At 38.9% G+C, this 16,786-nt stretch overlaps 1 protein-coding gene across 3 annotated transcripts in view; it reads right to left on the minus strand.

The window, feature by feature from the left end:
- The window catches only part of Ap1g1 (adaptor related protein complex 1 subunit gamma 1), a 78,026-nt gene that overhangs the window by 40,284 nt on the left and 20,956 nt on the right, over positions 1 to 16,786 (minus strand). For all 3 annotated transcript variants that reach the window (XM_052166681.1, XM_052166682.1, XM_052166683.1), the window contains one exon: positions 3,965 to 4,089. In XM_052166681.1, the coding sequence (XP_052022641.1) occupies positions 3,965 to 4,089 (125 nt within the window). The remainder of the gene's footprint in view (positions 1 to 3,964; positions 4,090 to 16,786) is intronic.

Raw genomic sequence — 16,786 nt, forward strand, 5'->3', positions numbered from 1 at the left:
ACAAAACTTCTATCATCACCACGACCTTGACAGTTTATAAATAATGACTTTTGGTGAAATCAATGACAATACTAATCTATGATATTTTTAGTATTTTATGCTGAGACATATTAGTATCTAAAAGATCTATATCACCTCATCAACATTTTCCCCCAAGTGGTTCTATTGTGGTGTTATAACTTAAGAGGAGAATGAGATGGCTCAAGGGATAAGGCACTTTACTGCCTGCCTCAGCTGGTGATATGAGGTCAATCTTCAGAACCCACAGGGTGCAGAAAACCAACTCCCCCAAGTTTTTCTCTGACACCCATACACTCGACCCAACACACACACATAAAAGTAAATGTTTATAAAAAAATTTTAGGTGGGTGGTGGTAGTGATGTCAGCGACAGAGTACAATCTTCCTCCTAGCACTCGAGAGGCAGAGACAAGTATATCTCTGAGTTGGAGGCTAGCCTGGTCCCAGAGTCAGCAAGCTCCAGGACAGCCAGGGCTACATAGAGAAACACAAAGAAAAAATTCTTAATCTTAAAGTGTAACAGACTGGTGAATTGTTAAACTATTAACACACCAGGCAGAGTTTCACAGTCCACAGTGTACTTCACTGTTAAGAAGTGGTCACGTGTTCATTTTTAGCATAGTAGCAAAGAATTATTGAGTTATTGAAAAGCACATCTTTTCATGCTGTTGAGACTGACCAGGCATATGTTAAGTAAGTCATCTATTTACAATGGGGCTATATATCCAGATCTGTGTTTATTTTTATTCTGAAGCAGAGTCTGGCTAAGTTTCCCTGTGGAGCTGCTTTACTCTGCTAAAAGGTCTGGAAACCTGCCCCCAGTTTACTCTGATTGGTAAATAAAGATGCCAGCAGCCAATAGCTGGGAAGGAGAGAAAGGTGGGATTTAAAGTTCCTGGGCTTCTTCAAGGAAGTAGGAGAGAAGGAGAGACGCCATGCCTTAGGAGTATGCAAGACAGAGACAAGAGCAGACATGGGGTAGAGAAGCAAGGAGAGCACCCCAGGCTCTGGGCCAAGAAACCGTGGCCCAGAGGGCTGACTAATTGAAGTTAAGAGCAGCCGAGATGGGACAGAGAAATTAGTAGTTGGTAATTAGGTAACTTGGTGGGAGGTAGATCCTAACAGCATGGAGTTTGCCCAGTTATTGTGCTGCTTTAGGCATGTTAAAATATAAAGGCTGTGTGTGTCTTCATTCGGGAACATAAACTACTGAGTCAGGTAGCAACCCCACACTGGGATTTATTAAAAATACCACAGCCCAGATCCAACCTGAACCTATTCTGTAGCCCAGGCAGGCCTCACATTTATAATGCTCTGGCCACAGCTCTGGAGCATGTGGGCTTTACACCATCCCCTGCCTACTTTCCCTCTCCACAGTACACTGCTAGGTGCTCTCTACCTCCACCCATCAATATTCACATGAACACGCAATTATCCTCCTGGATAGAGTGAAAACATAAAATAATCTCTTTACACAGAAGTTTTTGAATTTAGAAAATATTTTCACAGAATTGTTTACTTATAGCTAGGCACATGCCTACAATTCTGGCATATACCAAGCTAGCTTGAGTTGCACAGACTCTATCTCCCCCACAAAAAAAGAAAAATTATACAATTAACACAATAGTTTGTTATTACTCTCTAGGGGAGTGGGGCTATTGGTGCTCGCACACACACACAGAGAGACACACACATATACACATGTGCTAGGCAAACTCTTTACCACTCAGCTAACCCCTGCCTCCCAGGCCATTATTAGTTTTTTGGTTTGGTTTGGATTTTTTGAGACAGTCTCTCTATTATGTAGCTCTGGCTGTCCCAGAACTCACTACATATATCAGGCTGATCTGAAGTCATAGGGGTCTACTTGAAACTGCCTCATAAGTGCTGGTTTAAAGGAGTGAATGACCACACAATACCTGGCCCCATTATTAGTATTTTTAATTAAAAAAAAAAAACAAAGCTTAAAAGTTAAGTTTTCTCTTTTATACCAAATTTAACAGATTAAGATAAAATTTTTAAAATAAATTTGAATATGGTTTTTAACACTTAGGGACCCAGCTCCTACAAATATTTAGTTGACTTTGTATTCATTTTTTCAATATTTAAGCATATCTGCAAAATTCAAGTTCTTAAATATTAGATTCAGTTTCTTAAAAGACTTCATTCCAAGATCTTGTTTTTCCTCTGCCAATGAATACGGCAGCTATTCAATATTAAGCATTAAAATGGTTGCTACCATGAACCTTACTAATAAATATATTAAATATAAATATATAAATAAAGCCGGGCGGTGGTGGCACATGTCTGTAATCCTAGCACTCTGGGAGGCAGAGGCAGGCGGATTTTTGAGTTCGAGGCCAGCCTGGTCCACAGAGTGAATTCCAGAACAGCCAGGGCTCCGAACCTACCCTTTGGTTTGGTATTAACTCTAACAGGCCTTGCGGCTGGGCAGAACTGCTAGCTTATCTGCACATGACTGAGCAACAAACCATTAAAGAAGAAAAGGGAAAGACTTCCCTACAGCCCTGTGCATAGCAAATGTGGAAGAGTATCATGATGACCGTCTAAGGATGTATTCTCATGTCACCAAGGGCTACTATTCATGTCTTTCTACTCTCTGCCCTGGTTTTTACAACAGCTCCTGGTATGTAGACAGGTGTGTGATAAAAGATGAGTAATTAATCAACTTGGATATTCCCTACTCATATTTCACAGACCCTCCCCCTGAAAGAAAAACAATCTTTTCTAAAATCAAGTTTATAGGCTGCAATTAAGTACTATACTTCACAATTAAAACCAAATTCTAACTCTCATTTTGAAATATACTATTACAATGTAAAAGTTGAAGTAGGTCAGTCCTAAGAGAGAGAAATGCACACAATGCAAATGTCTATTAAGAAGGTCATCTATAAAAAGAAAATTTTAAATATTAAATTATTGATTAAACCAAAACCAAAAGGTACCTTTGACCATTTCTGACCTGCAGAATTTCCATAACTTTCAAACTTCTGTTTGTTTGTTGGTACCATGTCACCAAACAGCCCAGATCACCTTGCAATCTCCTGACTGAGTCTGTAAGTGGTGGGATCAGGCATGTATGTGCCACGGCACTCCACTCACAGACTATTATAGGAGGGACACCGGAGAAAAGGTTGATTTCCTCCTAGAGGCCTCTCAATTCTCCACACAGCAGGGGTTCTGTGGTTATTCCACAAAGTGAAGAAATACAACAACTACTGCATCAGTGAGAACACTTTAGACTTTAAGGGACCAAGTCATACCCCAGTGACCAGACTAGCCTGAGGAACAGGTAGCAAGAGCCTATCTTAAACATTGTCAGGGCTAGTGAGATGACTTAATAGATAAAGCACACACCACACAAGCCTCATGACCTGCTTCAATGCCTGAAAATCATGAAACAGTGGAAGGCCAAGACTGACTCCAAAAGGCTGTAAAAACACACACACACACACACACACCAATCATGCTCCCCTCACATACACAAGATCACATACACATGCACAATAATAAAATTAACCTAATATTTTCACAGAGATTAAGTACAATTCCATACTACTAAAATTTCAGTCCCTTACTCAGAATATAGGTTAGTATTAATAAAGGCAATATTTCATTATTCATGCATCCAACATCCTAGAAAGACAAAATAAGAAAATCCAGATTTCACCAAAGCTTTCTTCTCTTTTCTAATAGAAAATACTAATCTAATTGTTAATTATGTATTGTGCCAAAAGATGCACAGCAATGCTTTGGTTTTCTTTTGCTTAGTATCTTTAAAATATTAGCTACAATCAAGAGTCACTCAAAATATAGTCTGGACAATAAGTATAAAATCAGTAAGTAGTCATCCTTACTCCCATAAGATATCCTGAAAAGACCAAAACAGTTGTTATGAGGGGGAAGGAGAGGGTAAGACTTACTTCTTGATACAATTGGTCATAAGAAGATGCACATCTTGTCTTTCATCTAATAACAGCATTGCTCCTAAATAGCCAATGCGTTTGTCTGTGAATTTTTGTGAGGCGATTAGCTTGAGGCATTCCAACTACAAAAAAAAAAAAAAAGAAAAGAAAACAATAAAACAAAAGAAAAGAGAGAAGTGTGAGCAAGGAGGGAAAGCACTGTCCATTTGTACACTTGTTTACACTCCTGTAGCCCAGGGGTGGTAAGCAGCCCTTCCTGTTCTTGCCGGGAACCTCAGTTTGGTTCCCAGCACCCAGATCAGGGAGCTCACTACTCCAGCTCTAGGGAATGTTGACTGCATCCACATACATGTAGTACACATACAAACAGCCATGCATACATATAAGTAAAACATATCATTCAGCAGTTAGAAATAAAGTACTGATTAGTATCTTAGATATCAAAATATACAATGAACTCAAAATGTAAATGAACCACACTTGGAGCTTAAATGAAGAAATCAAATGCAGATAGAAAATAAAAGCTCCAGGGTGAAACACAATGGCAATACTATTCAAAATTGTTTTCTATATTTTTTCTTCACATAATTATCAGAAGAGCCTTGTCTAACCTATGGGTTCACAAATAATGATTACAACAACTATTATTAAATAACTCTTAAATGAAATCTTGCCTTCCTTGAAAGTCACAACCACCCTGATACACTTTAAGGTTCCAAATGGACAAAGAAAAGGCCAAACATTCCCTCTGGGCTAGTGTTTTGTTTTATTTTTTTTTTTTAAGGACATACACACACACACACACAAAACTCTCCAAGAAGAATTTTTAAATTATTCTCTCCTTTTGAATCATGCATTGGCATAGGAGCCCCCTCCAGAGGCCTGTGTACAAAGGAAGTACCGGAGTGGAGAGAGCCTGCAGTCCATTATGAGTTCATCTAATGTGCTCAAGGGAAAAGCAGGAAGTATAAAGCAGTTCCACAAATAGAACTGCTTAAGGCTATTTTTAATTATTCTTTTAAAGTACCTGGATTTACAAAAGGACCTCCAGTTAGGTGGCTGGCTACACTATCACAACACTAAATCCCAAGACCAGGGTTAAACCGGAAACAGATTCTCTGTAAGGGGAGGTAGGCAGGAGGGTGAAAAGGTAAGCCACAGCGCTGCCCCTCCTGCTGCATATTCTATGGCAATTTTGAAAACGATTTTTGGATTTGGTTTTTTCGAGACAGGGTTTCTCTGTGTAGCCCTGGCTGTCCTGGAACTCACTCTGTAGACCAGGCTGGCCTCGAACTCAGAAATCCGCCTGCCTCTGACTCCCAGGGTGTTGGGATTACAGGTGTGCGCCAACACCGCCCAGCTGAAAATGATTTTTGAATGGAAGTTGATGTTGTTTTTACAATGTGTGTAGAAAAGGCCTACCAGCGGAAAAAGTCTATCAGAAGCCACACTATTAAAGCAGGCCTGTTAGGGCAGGGCAGGCCTATAATCCTAGCACACCAAACATGGGAGGCAGAAGGGTCAATTCAAGGTCAACTTAAACTCCACAGCAAGTTTGAGGCTATCCTGGGCTATATGTCATACTACCTCAAACCCTGTAACAAAAATTCTAATTTAAGTTTGTTTTTCAAACATTCCATTGAATAATTTTATAAAAATTTTGTCATAAAAAAATACTCCTAGATCCTGTCTGATACCACAAAAGTTTTCATCAACGTTACTGAATCTTGCTCAGGGTCAACTCTAAGCACTATACAAGTAAATGATCCAAAACCATTCTTATTTAGATTACTTAGTGAGCAGGCCGTACTCTTTAAGAAAATACTCATAGTTCGAGCAGTGTTATAAAACCTACTTCTCTCTTTTATTGAGATAAAATTGTAAATCATACAAGCTAACTTCATTAGGTTTTCCATGAGCTGCCTTTTTACTACCCACCCCTACCCCAGGGCTGAAGTTACAGGTATTCAAAAGACCATACCCATCTTGTTAAGTAGGTCCTAGGATTTGAACTCAGGTCCTCACAGTTGTACAATAAACAAGCTTAACCACTGAGCCTTCTATCTCTCCAGCACCCATCTTTTTTTTGTTTGGTTGGTTTTTTTTTTGGGGGGGGGGGTTGGGTTTTTTTTGTTTTTTGTTTTTTGTTTTTTGTTTTTGTTTTTTTTTTTTTTTTTTTTTTTTGAGGTTTTTAGGCTAGGCTAGCTGGCCAGTAAGCTCCATGGATTCTCCCAACTTGACTTCCCAGCCCTGAGATTACAAGAGCACACCATAACACCTGCTCTTTCTACTTGGTTCTAGAAAGCCAGTTCAGGTCTTCATGATTGCTACACAAGCACTTTATTGACTGAACTAACTACCCAACCCCAGCCCCACATATATATTCATATCCTTGACATTCTTAAAAGGAAACTGATTTGTATACCTAATTCCATGGCCAAAGTCAAAAGACAATGCACTTTGGGAAACATTTGTAACTCATTTCACATTCAATGAGGCCCTATGTAATGGCATCCTACCAACTTGAAAACACTTGGAAAATGTTTAGAAAAATAAGTCTCACGGGGAGGTGGTGGCACACACCTGTAATCCCAGCACTTGGGAAGCAGAAGCAGACATATTTCTGAGTTTGAGGCCAGCCTGGTCTACAGAGCGACTTCCAGGACAGCCAGGGCTACACAGAGTAACCCTTTCTAACAGAATGAAAAAAACAAAAACAAAACAAGAAAAAACAAAAACAAACAAACAAAAGGGCCTCAAGGGAGATGTTTAAAGGGAAAATAATAAATCACGACCATATAGAAATGCTATTTTTAAGATTTATTTTTATGCTAAGCATGGTGGTTCACTCCTTTAATCATTTAACCATTTGAAGCAGAAGTAGACAGATCTCTTAGCTCCAGGACAGCCTGGTTTACAAAATGAGTACCAAGACAGCCAGAGTTAAATAGTGAGACCCTGTCTCAGAAAATGACAAAAAAAAAGGAGAGAGGGAGGGAAGGAGAGAGGGAGGGAAGGAGAGAGGAAGGGAAGGAGAGAGGGAGGGAGGATTTTTAATTACATGCATGCATGTCTGAATGGACATGTGCACGTATGTACACATGCATATAGGGTGCTCTCAGAGATTTGAAGAGGGTATCATGGCTAATTTTATGTCAACTTGACACAAACTAGAGTCATCAAAAAGGAAAGAACCTCAATTGAGAAAAATGCTTGCATAAGATCGGACTGTAGGCAAGCTTGTAGGGAATTTTCTTAATTGTGACTGATGGGGGTTGGGGGAGTCCACTGTGGGTAGTGCCACTCCTGGGCTGGTAGTCCTGGGTTTTATACAAGAAAGCAGGCTGGGCACACCATTAGGGAGCAAGTTGGTAGGCAGCACCCCTTCATGGCCTTTGTATCAGCTCCTGCCTCTCTAGCTTCCTGTCCTGCTTGAGTTCTGTCTTGATTTCCTTTGATGATATGGGACAACAGCCAAATAAACCCTTTCCTCCCCAATTCACTTTGGTTGTGGTAGTATTTTATCACATGGATAGTGACCCTAACTAAGGTGGGTACTGCTGTGACTGACCATATTGTTTTGGGAAGGGATATGAAAAGACTTTGGAACTTTGGCCTAGAAAAGTCATTGAGTATTGAGAGCTCAGTTAGCTCTTCTGTGGGAACTTGGAAAATAAGAATGCTGAGAACAGTGCAGACAATAGAGGGCTGGCTTGAGACGTTTCAGAGGAAAGCAAAGACTCTGTGTTTATTATAGCTGAAGCTGAAGATTCAGCTGTGATTAACAAGATACCAGAACTACTAAAATGAAACTTTTGCTTTATTCGCTGGTCAGGTAGAGCTAAGAAATTAGCAGAGATTAAGAAGAGACCAGCAATAATGAGGTAAAAACTTCTGGAAAGTGTTTCCTGAGTCATCACACAGAAGCTGTTCCAGGCACCGCCAAGGTTGTACCTTGTGCTGACATCTGAACTTGGTAGAGTCTGAGTCACTCAGGTGGTTTTGAAGGCATGAAGGAGTCATGGGGAGCAGCTGAGGCTTGAACTGTGTGTCAGGGCTAGAGTCCTTGGAGAGAGCCCAGGAGAGGGTATCAGTCAAAGTGCAGCCAGCTGCAGCAAGGGACCCCAGCAATTTTGGGGATGCCACTATCATGGGGGCATCAAATCCCTGGAGTTGGGATTACAGATGGCTGGAAGCCACCTGACAGAGATGCTGGTACCGTCGTCTGCAGAGCAGCGAACACTTACCCATCTCTTCAGGTACTAGTTTTAAATCTAGATTTGCCAAGACCAACAATCATTTGATGGCATGAGGCCTTCATTTACAATGGGAATATAAACTGGCTCAAGATGTAGAAAGTTCTCATCTATTTAAATTGTAAATATACACAACCTTTGACTCAGCAATTTTCATAAAAACCTGCACTTATAATTAAATATGAAGAATGGATATTATTCAAATAGGAAAATGGAAAATGGGGGATTATTACCAAGACATCAGTATAATGACTCATACATGTAGCAAGATACTGGGCAAAAATATACTACTATGAGCACATCAAAGAAGCCGGGGAAACAAGGACACATATTTATATTGCTGGGAACGGATCCCAGGGCCTCCTGAGACCTTGAAACTCTGCGTGGAGCTCCATGCCATGGCCAGAGAACGTTTTAAACGTGTTTGAATGTTCTGCCTGGGAGTATGTCTGTGCACCATGTGCATGCCTAGAATCTGCAGAGGTAAAAAAAAAAAGGCATCAAATCCTCTGGTTATAATTGAGGTTACATGAAGTTGTGAACCTCCAACCATGCAGGTTCTGGGAATTGGACCTTGGTCTTCTGCAAGAGAAACAAGTCTTTTTAACCACTAAACCATCTCTTGAGTTCCTAAGTAAGGATATTTTTATATATTGATATGATATATTGTTATGATCTATGGACATGAAGTAGTGATATGATATATTGACATGGGTTACTCTTCAAGACACATTAATGAGTGTCCAATAGAAACAATATGTCACAATCACCTGCAGATACACACTGTACATTTTGTATCTGGAAGAATGTTTATTAAGCAGTTAAGCCACTGGTGGCCTATGGAAAAAGTGATAGAAAGACAGAGATAAAAAGGAGAGTTTTTAATTCTAATGCTTTTGTAGCTTTCAAATGTATAATCAATTACACTATCATTACCTATTTCAAAGACAAATATTCACTTCTAGAAGGGAATAATTAAATTCATTAATTAAAAGAAACAGAAGTTGCAAGCAGTTAGAAAAGCTAATATAACTGAAGTGAATATGATTTCTTTCTATATAGCCGGACAGTATATATTTTCAAAGCGTAACAAAAGCACATTTGAGTATTAGAACACTTTACAAAATAAGGCTTAAAGTTTAACACTAGGTCTTAAGAAGATGCAATATTTAGTAAAGCAGGGAGTGAATCAGTCTTTTAAAGAGAATTCATAAAGAAAATTATTATGAGATAGAGTAACTGCTGCAGGTGCTTGTAAGAGCTTCTGTATGTTTGTCCATAGTCCCTAATCCTCACAAAAGCTATGCTTTTTTCTGCTACCAATTACTTCTTATCTCCTGTCAAACTCCCCTTTGCCAACATCACTATTTAACTTACACTGTAATATATTTGCTTTTCCACAGGAACTACTGCCTCTCTCCCGTCTCAAATCCCAAAGTCTGATAATGATCTCTCTCCTATTCCCTGATTTCCTTTTAACATTTGCTTCTAATTTGTGAGACACTGTTTTGAGATGGGGTAGTTACTACCACCTTGATGTCTAAAGACACTCTGATTTAATTTAGTAAACTCCTGCAGTGTAATGACCAATGTGCCAGACAGTCTCACTGACACTCAGTTTAAAGGAACAATATAACAACATCAGCATCTAGGGGTTACATATAAATATGGCAGTCATTATGCATCAACTGCTATGAAAACAAGGGTATCTAGTTCTGGTGGGGGAAATGATCAGAGAAGAGGACCCTATCTCCTTATAAAACATGTACTGGACTAGAAAGAAATTAGTCTGAATTAGGAGCTGAATCTCAATGATTCTAATTCCACATAGGGGCCTGGGTTTCCTATCATTGCTTTCCGTGCAGTCATTAATTCTTTGTAGCTGAACTTTGAAACAGCCTCAGAACCCTCCTCAGCAGGATGCTCTATGTAAAGCTAGTTCTGAGAGTTGGAGGGATTACTTGGTAGTTAAGAACACCTGTTGCTCTTGCAAAGGACCTGGGTTCAATTCCTGGCACCCACATGGTAGCTCACAAGTATTAGTAGCTCCAGTTCCAGGCTATCCCACAGTTGGGTGAATAGTACAAAAACACGCACGAGGGAAAACACTGATACACACAAGTAAAATATATGTTTTAAAACTTTAAATTGCCAGGCAGTGGTGGCGCACACCTTTAATCCCAGCACTCTGGGAGTCAGAGGCAGGCGGATTTCTGAGTTCAAGGCTAGCCTGGTCTACAGAGTGAGTTCCAGGACAGCCAGGGCTACACAGAGAAACCCTGTCTCGAAAAAATAAAATTCAAAAAACCAAAAATAAATAAATAAATAAATAAATAAATAAATAAATAAATAAATAAATAAAATAAAACAAAAAAATTTAAGTTATGCTTGAGGGCCAGCAAGATGATTTACCAGATAAAAGTGCTTACTGACAAGGCTGGCAAGCCAAGTCCAATTCCTGGGACCCACATGATGGAAATAAAGAGCAGATGTCCACAAAAATGAACTATGATCTCCACACACAGGTCATGGAGTACACGACATCTGTTTTAATGTTTAAGAAGTCAGGCTGAGCAGCAAACATCTGTGACGGGAGTGGACAGGAGCTGAGCCCTAAGCACAGAGGGCTGACCCCAAGCTCGCACCACACAGCCACTCTAGCAGGAACTGTGAGCACCAGCCTTATTAAAGACATCTTTCCTCAGAGTGAAATGCAAAAGCAACTGAAGATGAAAGCCCACAGCAACCTCCGGCCTCAACATGCAGCAATGGCCAAGTGCATGCATGAGCACACAAATATCAAAAAGAAGAGAGCATTCAACAGGTTTCTGGTCATGTTACACTTTCCTGAAGCAAGTGCAAAAATATAAATGTCCCCTTTATGTGTGTTTAACATGGCTTTCCAGGTTAAAAGAAGGTGCTTCACTCTGTTAGTTTTTCAAAGGCTCTTATAAGTTGGGCACACATGCATTTGTAGAAAACTGTACTCATTTGTTTAATCTTACCAATGAAAAAATAACACACACATTTGAAAAGCAAGCTTGTTACAAGTACCACCATTATGTAGCTAAGCAACATAAAATCCTTAGAGACCAGAAACTTTTTCACTTTTCTGTCTGAGGAAAAAAAAATTCCTAAAACCTAACAACACTTAAGGAATCACTTCCTCCTCTTAAGAAAAGTCCCCAGGAGCTGGGTGTGGTCCTATAAGATGGGTGTGGTCCCATGAGCTGGGTGTGATCGTATGAACTGGGTGTGATAGTGCACACCTTTAATCCTAGCACTCATCTCTGAGAGTTCCAGTCCAGGCAAGTCTACAAAAGCCTACAAATTCCAGGACAGCTAAAGCTGTTACACAAAGAAACTCTGGAAAAACAGAAACGCGGGAAGGGGATTATTTTATATTTTATTCAAAATATATAAAAATGCTAACATTAGTTGACAATGAACTACCTTTTATCAACATTTTGCCCTACTTAATGTAGAGGCTGGGCAGTACCTGAAAAGGTTTGTTGCTTTTACGACTGTATTTCATGTAGCCTAGTCTGGCCTCACATTCACAATGTAACTGAGAATGACTCTGAACTCTTGATCAGCTCCCAACTCCAGGCGCTGAAATTACAGGCTTGTGCCACTTGAACCGAACCCAGGGCAGGGGCATCTAGAATAGCACCCTGCCAACCATGCTATGTCCTTTGCCATTTATTTAATTTTACTGTGATGCAGTGCCTCACCAAGCTGCCCAGGCTGGCTCTGCCCTTGGCAATCTCTGTAAGTAGTTAGATTACAGGGCTACACTAGCAGACCTGCTGTACTCTTTTTTTTAAATATCATAATGAGCTCAGAGCCTTTTGCTTCCTCTCCATTTCAGATATAAACAATCAAACAACACTGCTGTCCCTGCTGTACATGTGGAAAAGCTGTTTTGGGGGTGTCTTAAACATTACAAAATTACATCCTATATCTGATCTTCTAGCTCCCCATTGATACAACACTAATAATTCACAGCAACTGTATCGTTCCACTCCCCACCCCACACCCCATACATGTGCCCCCTGTGCTGTGTATAAACTTACCTACTGTTTTTGAGGACAATGGGTTCCTCTCACTGTTTTACTGGGAAAGCAATGCTGCCATGAACACAGCTGCACGTTTGTCACACAATGGGCTTTCCACTCTCTAAGTGGCTCGATCAGATGCAGGTTTTTCAGTCTGAAGTTTGTTTTGATTTGATCTTGCAAGTATGTACCACACTAAGGTAGCAATACCCACTTTCATCAAGGGCACACAATCAATTTTCTGATCACCAGGTGTGTTGTGTTGCAAGATGGTAATATTCTAATTCTTTTACACCCCCTCTTTTTAGCTACACAAAAGTTCTAAATAGCAACTTCTCTATAGCATCGAGTTACTGACAAGTCTTTCAAAAAAAAAAAAAAAACACTGGTAAGGAAAGTAAAGACAAATGTTTCTTTCCTGCTACTGACCAGTTTCAAAATGAGTTAATTTTATAAAATCTCTTAAAGATAACCAATGAAATTCATAAAATTTTGTTTAAATATTAAGTGGTTTTTATGGATACTAACTTGCTTGATGTTGAAGATAGACTTGCATGGCACAGCCCACACTTGGCATGCTCGAGGACCTGGGCTCAACACCTACATGCTAGATTGAGAGAAGGCTTGTATGTTTTAATGAATTACAATGTTAGCCTCAATACCAATTTATCAGAGTTGGGAACATGACAGCCTCTTCCAGGAGATCCTCCTGCCTCTGCTTGTTTAATCCCAAGTGCTGGGATTAAACACTGGGATTAATACTTCTATACCTATACAGAGTAGTAAACAGATGAAAAAAAGTATTAAAAATGATAAAGGAAGAAAAAGAATTCCCACTGTTCTCAGACAATTGTACTAATCATAGAGAGAGCAACTCTGAGAACTCTGAGCACATTCAATCTAGGCAAAGAAATTTATAAAAACTATTTTTCTAGGGGACTGTAGAAACGGCTCACCAGTTAAGAGCACTGACTGCTCTTCCAGAGGACCTGGGACTAATACAAGAGCTAACATCCAAATGTGACTCCAGTTCCCAGGTATCTGACACCCTCTTCTGGCTTCTGCAGACACCGCATGCATATGGCAGATAGACACCCCCCACACACACACAAGACACCCATGCACATATACTAAAAATAAATAGATCTCAAATAAAAACTGAATTGTTTAAAAAAGCATTCTTTTATCTATTACACATTTACTTAAAAAAAAAAATAGAACAAACACTGACCCACAAAGGTCAAAGATAGGAAAGAAAAAGGAAGAGGGGGACCTGAAAAGAAAAAAGGAAGAGAGGAAGAGTGGGAAGAATAGAGAAAAGTCAAAAGTCTTGTTCCAAATCACTCAGACAGTAAGTTAGGAAAGGCAGAATCCACACTGGGCAGGCGGGCAGTCTGGCCCTTGCAGGTTTACTCTTGAATTCTGGCATTGGCAACCATGGAGTTAAGTGTTTCTTTTCTTTCTCTGGCTGACTCAGCAACAGCTATCCTGGCCTAATGTTTTGAGTCCCGTCTCCCAACTCTGACTTTGAACTTTTGTTTTATTCTTTTAAACTGATGCTGGAGGTTGTTGCTATCTCAGTCACTCTGTGGTTTGGCAGGGCTAAAAGACATAAACTTCATGGAAGTAGCTATTTATAGAATTTAACTAAGCCCCAAAGCTGAATAGGCTTTTGTGTTACAGAAGGCTGAATTCTACTCTAATATTTACTAGCTCAATGAATTTAAACAAATCATTTAAAACTCTGGTTTCTTTTCCAGCTTCCTCTTCAAAGAGCTAGAATTCGTCTTTGAGAGAATTACCTACCTCAAGGTTTTACTGCAAAACTTGAATGAGACGGGTATTTAAGAAGCTTCTAAAATGTCTACATTATTTGTGTGTCTCATCTAAAAAAATTTTTCTTAACAGTTTTGAGACAGGGTTTTACTATGTAGCCTAGGCTTGCCTCAGATTTGCTATGTAGCCCAAGCTAGCCTCAAAAATGCAGCAATCCTCCTGCCTCAGCCTCCCAAGTGCTGGGATTATAGGCATGCACCACCATGCCTGGCTTTTTGTATTTTGTTTCTATTGACAGCATCATACTAGACACTGCAATAAAAATTAAAAAGAAACAGGTAAAATTAGTTTTCATAACATATTTTATTTAACCAAATTATCTAAAGTATCATATTTCAACATATAATCATAGAAAGTATTAAATATTTTACACTTTTGTGTATGAGGCTTCTAAATACAGAACGGACTTTACACTTACAGCACATTTCAATTTGTATACATTTTCAGTAGAAATACTTTAACTGTATTTCCATTTCATAAAATATACAATCGACTCATGTATTCCAATTGCTTAAACCACATTTAAAAGTTTTCCAATAACTGAATCAATATTCAAGAAAATTTTATTTTTCTTTCAATAGTCACCTTAGTTAAACTAGCCATATTTCAGGAGCTGAGTGACCGGCATGGCCCCTGACCACCATAACAAAGAGCCCATCTAATAATAAAATGCAATCAAAGGGCAGCTGTCACACAATTAAACAAGAAGAGCTGCTACTCACACATAGAAGTGAGAGAATTAAAATATGAACCTTTTTATGGACATAGTATAAAGAAATTACTGACATGAACAAGGAAGGAACTTTTAAGTAAAAGAAACAAGAGTAGTGGACTTATAATTCTTAGCCCCAAACAGAAAAATCTTTATTTTTTCACCAAAATTTTACCATAGCTTTTTTAAGTATTTACACTTTTCAACTAAAAGCTCAGTGTTTTATCAAATAACTATGTTTCAAAACATCCCCAAAATGTAACCTGCACCTTGGAAGTAATCTCTTTTACTGTGGTGCTGTGGATCAAATGTAGGCCTTATGTATATCAGGTAAGAATCCCACCACTATAATATACCTTAGCCCATGTAATTTTAGTCATGTTCCAGAAATGAATCTTAACTTTAGATGTATGTGTGTGTATACACACATGTACATACACATGTATCTTTTTCAAAATAAAATCTCTTCAAAACCTTAAACCTACTCTGATTTTAAATTTAAGAGCTGTCTCCCTTAGAATTCCCTTATGAATATATAATAATAGACATCTCCAAATGGAAGGATTCTGAATCTGGGGGGGGAGGGGCGTGTGCACTTTGAGACAAAGTTTCTCTATGTAGCTCTGGCTATTCTGGAACTCACTTTGTAGACAGGGCTGGCCTCCAACGCAGAGATCTGCCTGCTCTGCTTCCCATGTGCTGGGTTGAAAGGCATGTGCCACCATGCCTGAGCCTTTTTCCAACCAGGATAACTTTTCTTTCTAAAACTCAATTCCTAATCAGATTTCTATAAATCAGACCTAATGTCTCAACTGATAATCAACCAAGACTATATAGACACCCATGTTTTCTAATATGCTATGCTTATACAATAACTACCTGAATCAAATTTAATGTAGCCTATACCTTTAAATACTAACATCTTTAGGTTCTGTCTTCATTAATTCTGTAAGAATAAAATATAAAACCTGTATCAAAGGAGGCACTGATTATATTTGTTAAGAAAACTGTTAACGAGAGATAATGAAAAACAATGCTATTTACAACTACTCCCTCTGAAATCAGGTAATGAATGAATATATCCACAGGAGTTCCTTTTCTTCTAACCCAGTCTCCTTTCTTCTTACAGTAAAACCTCAGTTTTCCTCAGGGGATCTAATGTTCTCCCATATCCAATCACATATTTCTAAAGAGGCTACAACCCCCAACATGAGCATAACACTAACTGAAACCAGTTTGATAAAATTCAACCTCTGAACTCTTTGTTTTAAGTTAGCAGCAGATTTCATTCCACTGAAGTTTCTGAGCTAAACATAAACTCACTGTTGTTCTTGGCAGATGTATCATGTTATCTTTGAGAAAAGCTAGGTGAGTAGTCTTTTTCTTCCCTGATATTGCATTCTTTCAATTTTGTAGTTCATTCCTTAAAAAGACTACTTAGCACTGACTCTTAAGTAAAACAGAATTCAAGATTAAAAATACTAATTAGAAATTATAAAACAGCTCATATACCCTTCTCTATGACTAAATCCTAAGCCCCCTTTATCACGATATAAGCATCAAAAGAAAAAAGCACCTATAACTAAGACTATGACGCTCAATGCACATACTGGAGAGAAAGAACATGCATTTGTGCCAGGAAGAGAATCAGCAAGCAGAAAGAGTTGTGCAAAAGTGGCAGCAACTGAGGCCTGGGGAAATCAGGAAAACAAAGTATCTTTAACTTAAATACATCTGTCCAGAGAGTTTTCCATATATCATGCACAGGAAAAGTAACTAAGAAAACATTTAGCAAATACTAATTAAATATTCATTATAGTTAGATCCTCTGGCAGAACAATCAGTCCTCTGGTTAATCCCAGTAAATATTTAAGCTAGAAATCACCATTAAAAACAAAAAGACAAAAACAAGCCTCTGACCCACATAAAGGAATAACTGCAATGGGAAGGCAGATGA

The sequence above is a fragment of the Apodemus sylvaticus genome, chromosome 21 (genome assembly GCF_947179515.1).
Source record: "Apodemus sylvaticus chromosome 21, mApoSyl1.1, whole genome shotgun sequence".
Taxonomy (NCBI): domain Eukaryota; kingdom Metazoa; phylum Chordata; class Mammalia; order Rodentia; family Muridae; genus Apodemus; species Apodemus sylvaticus.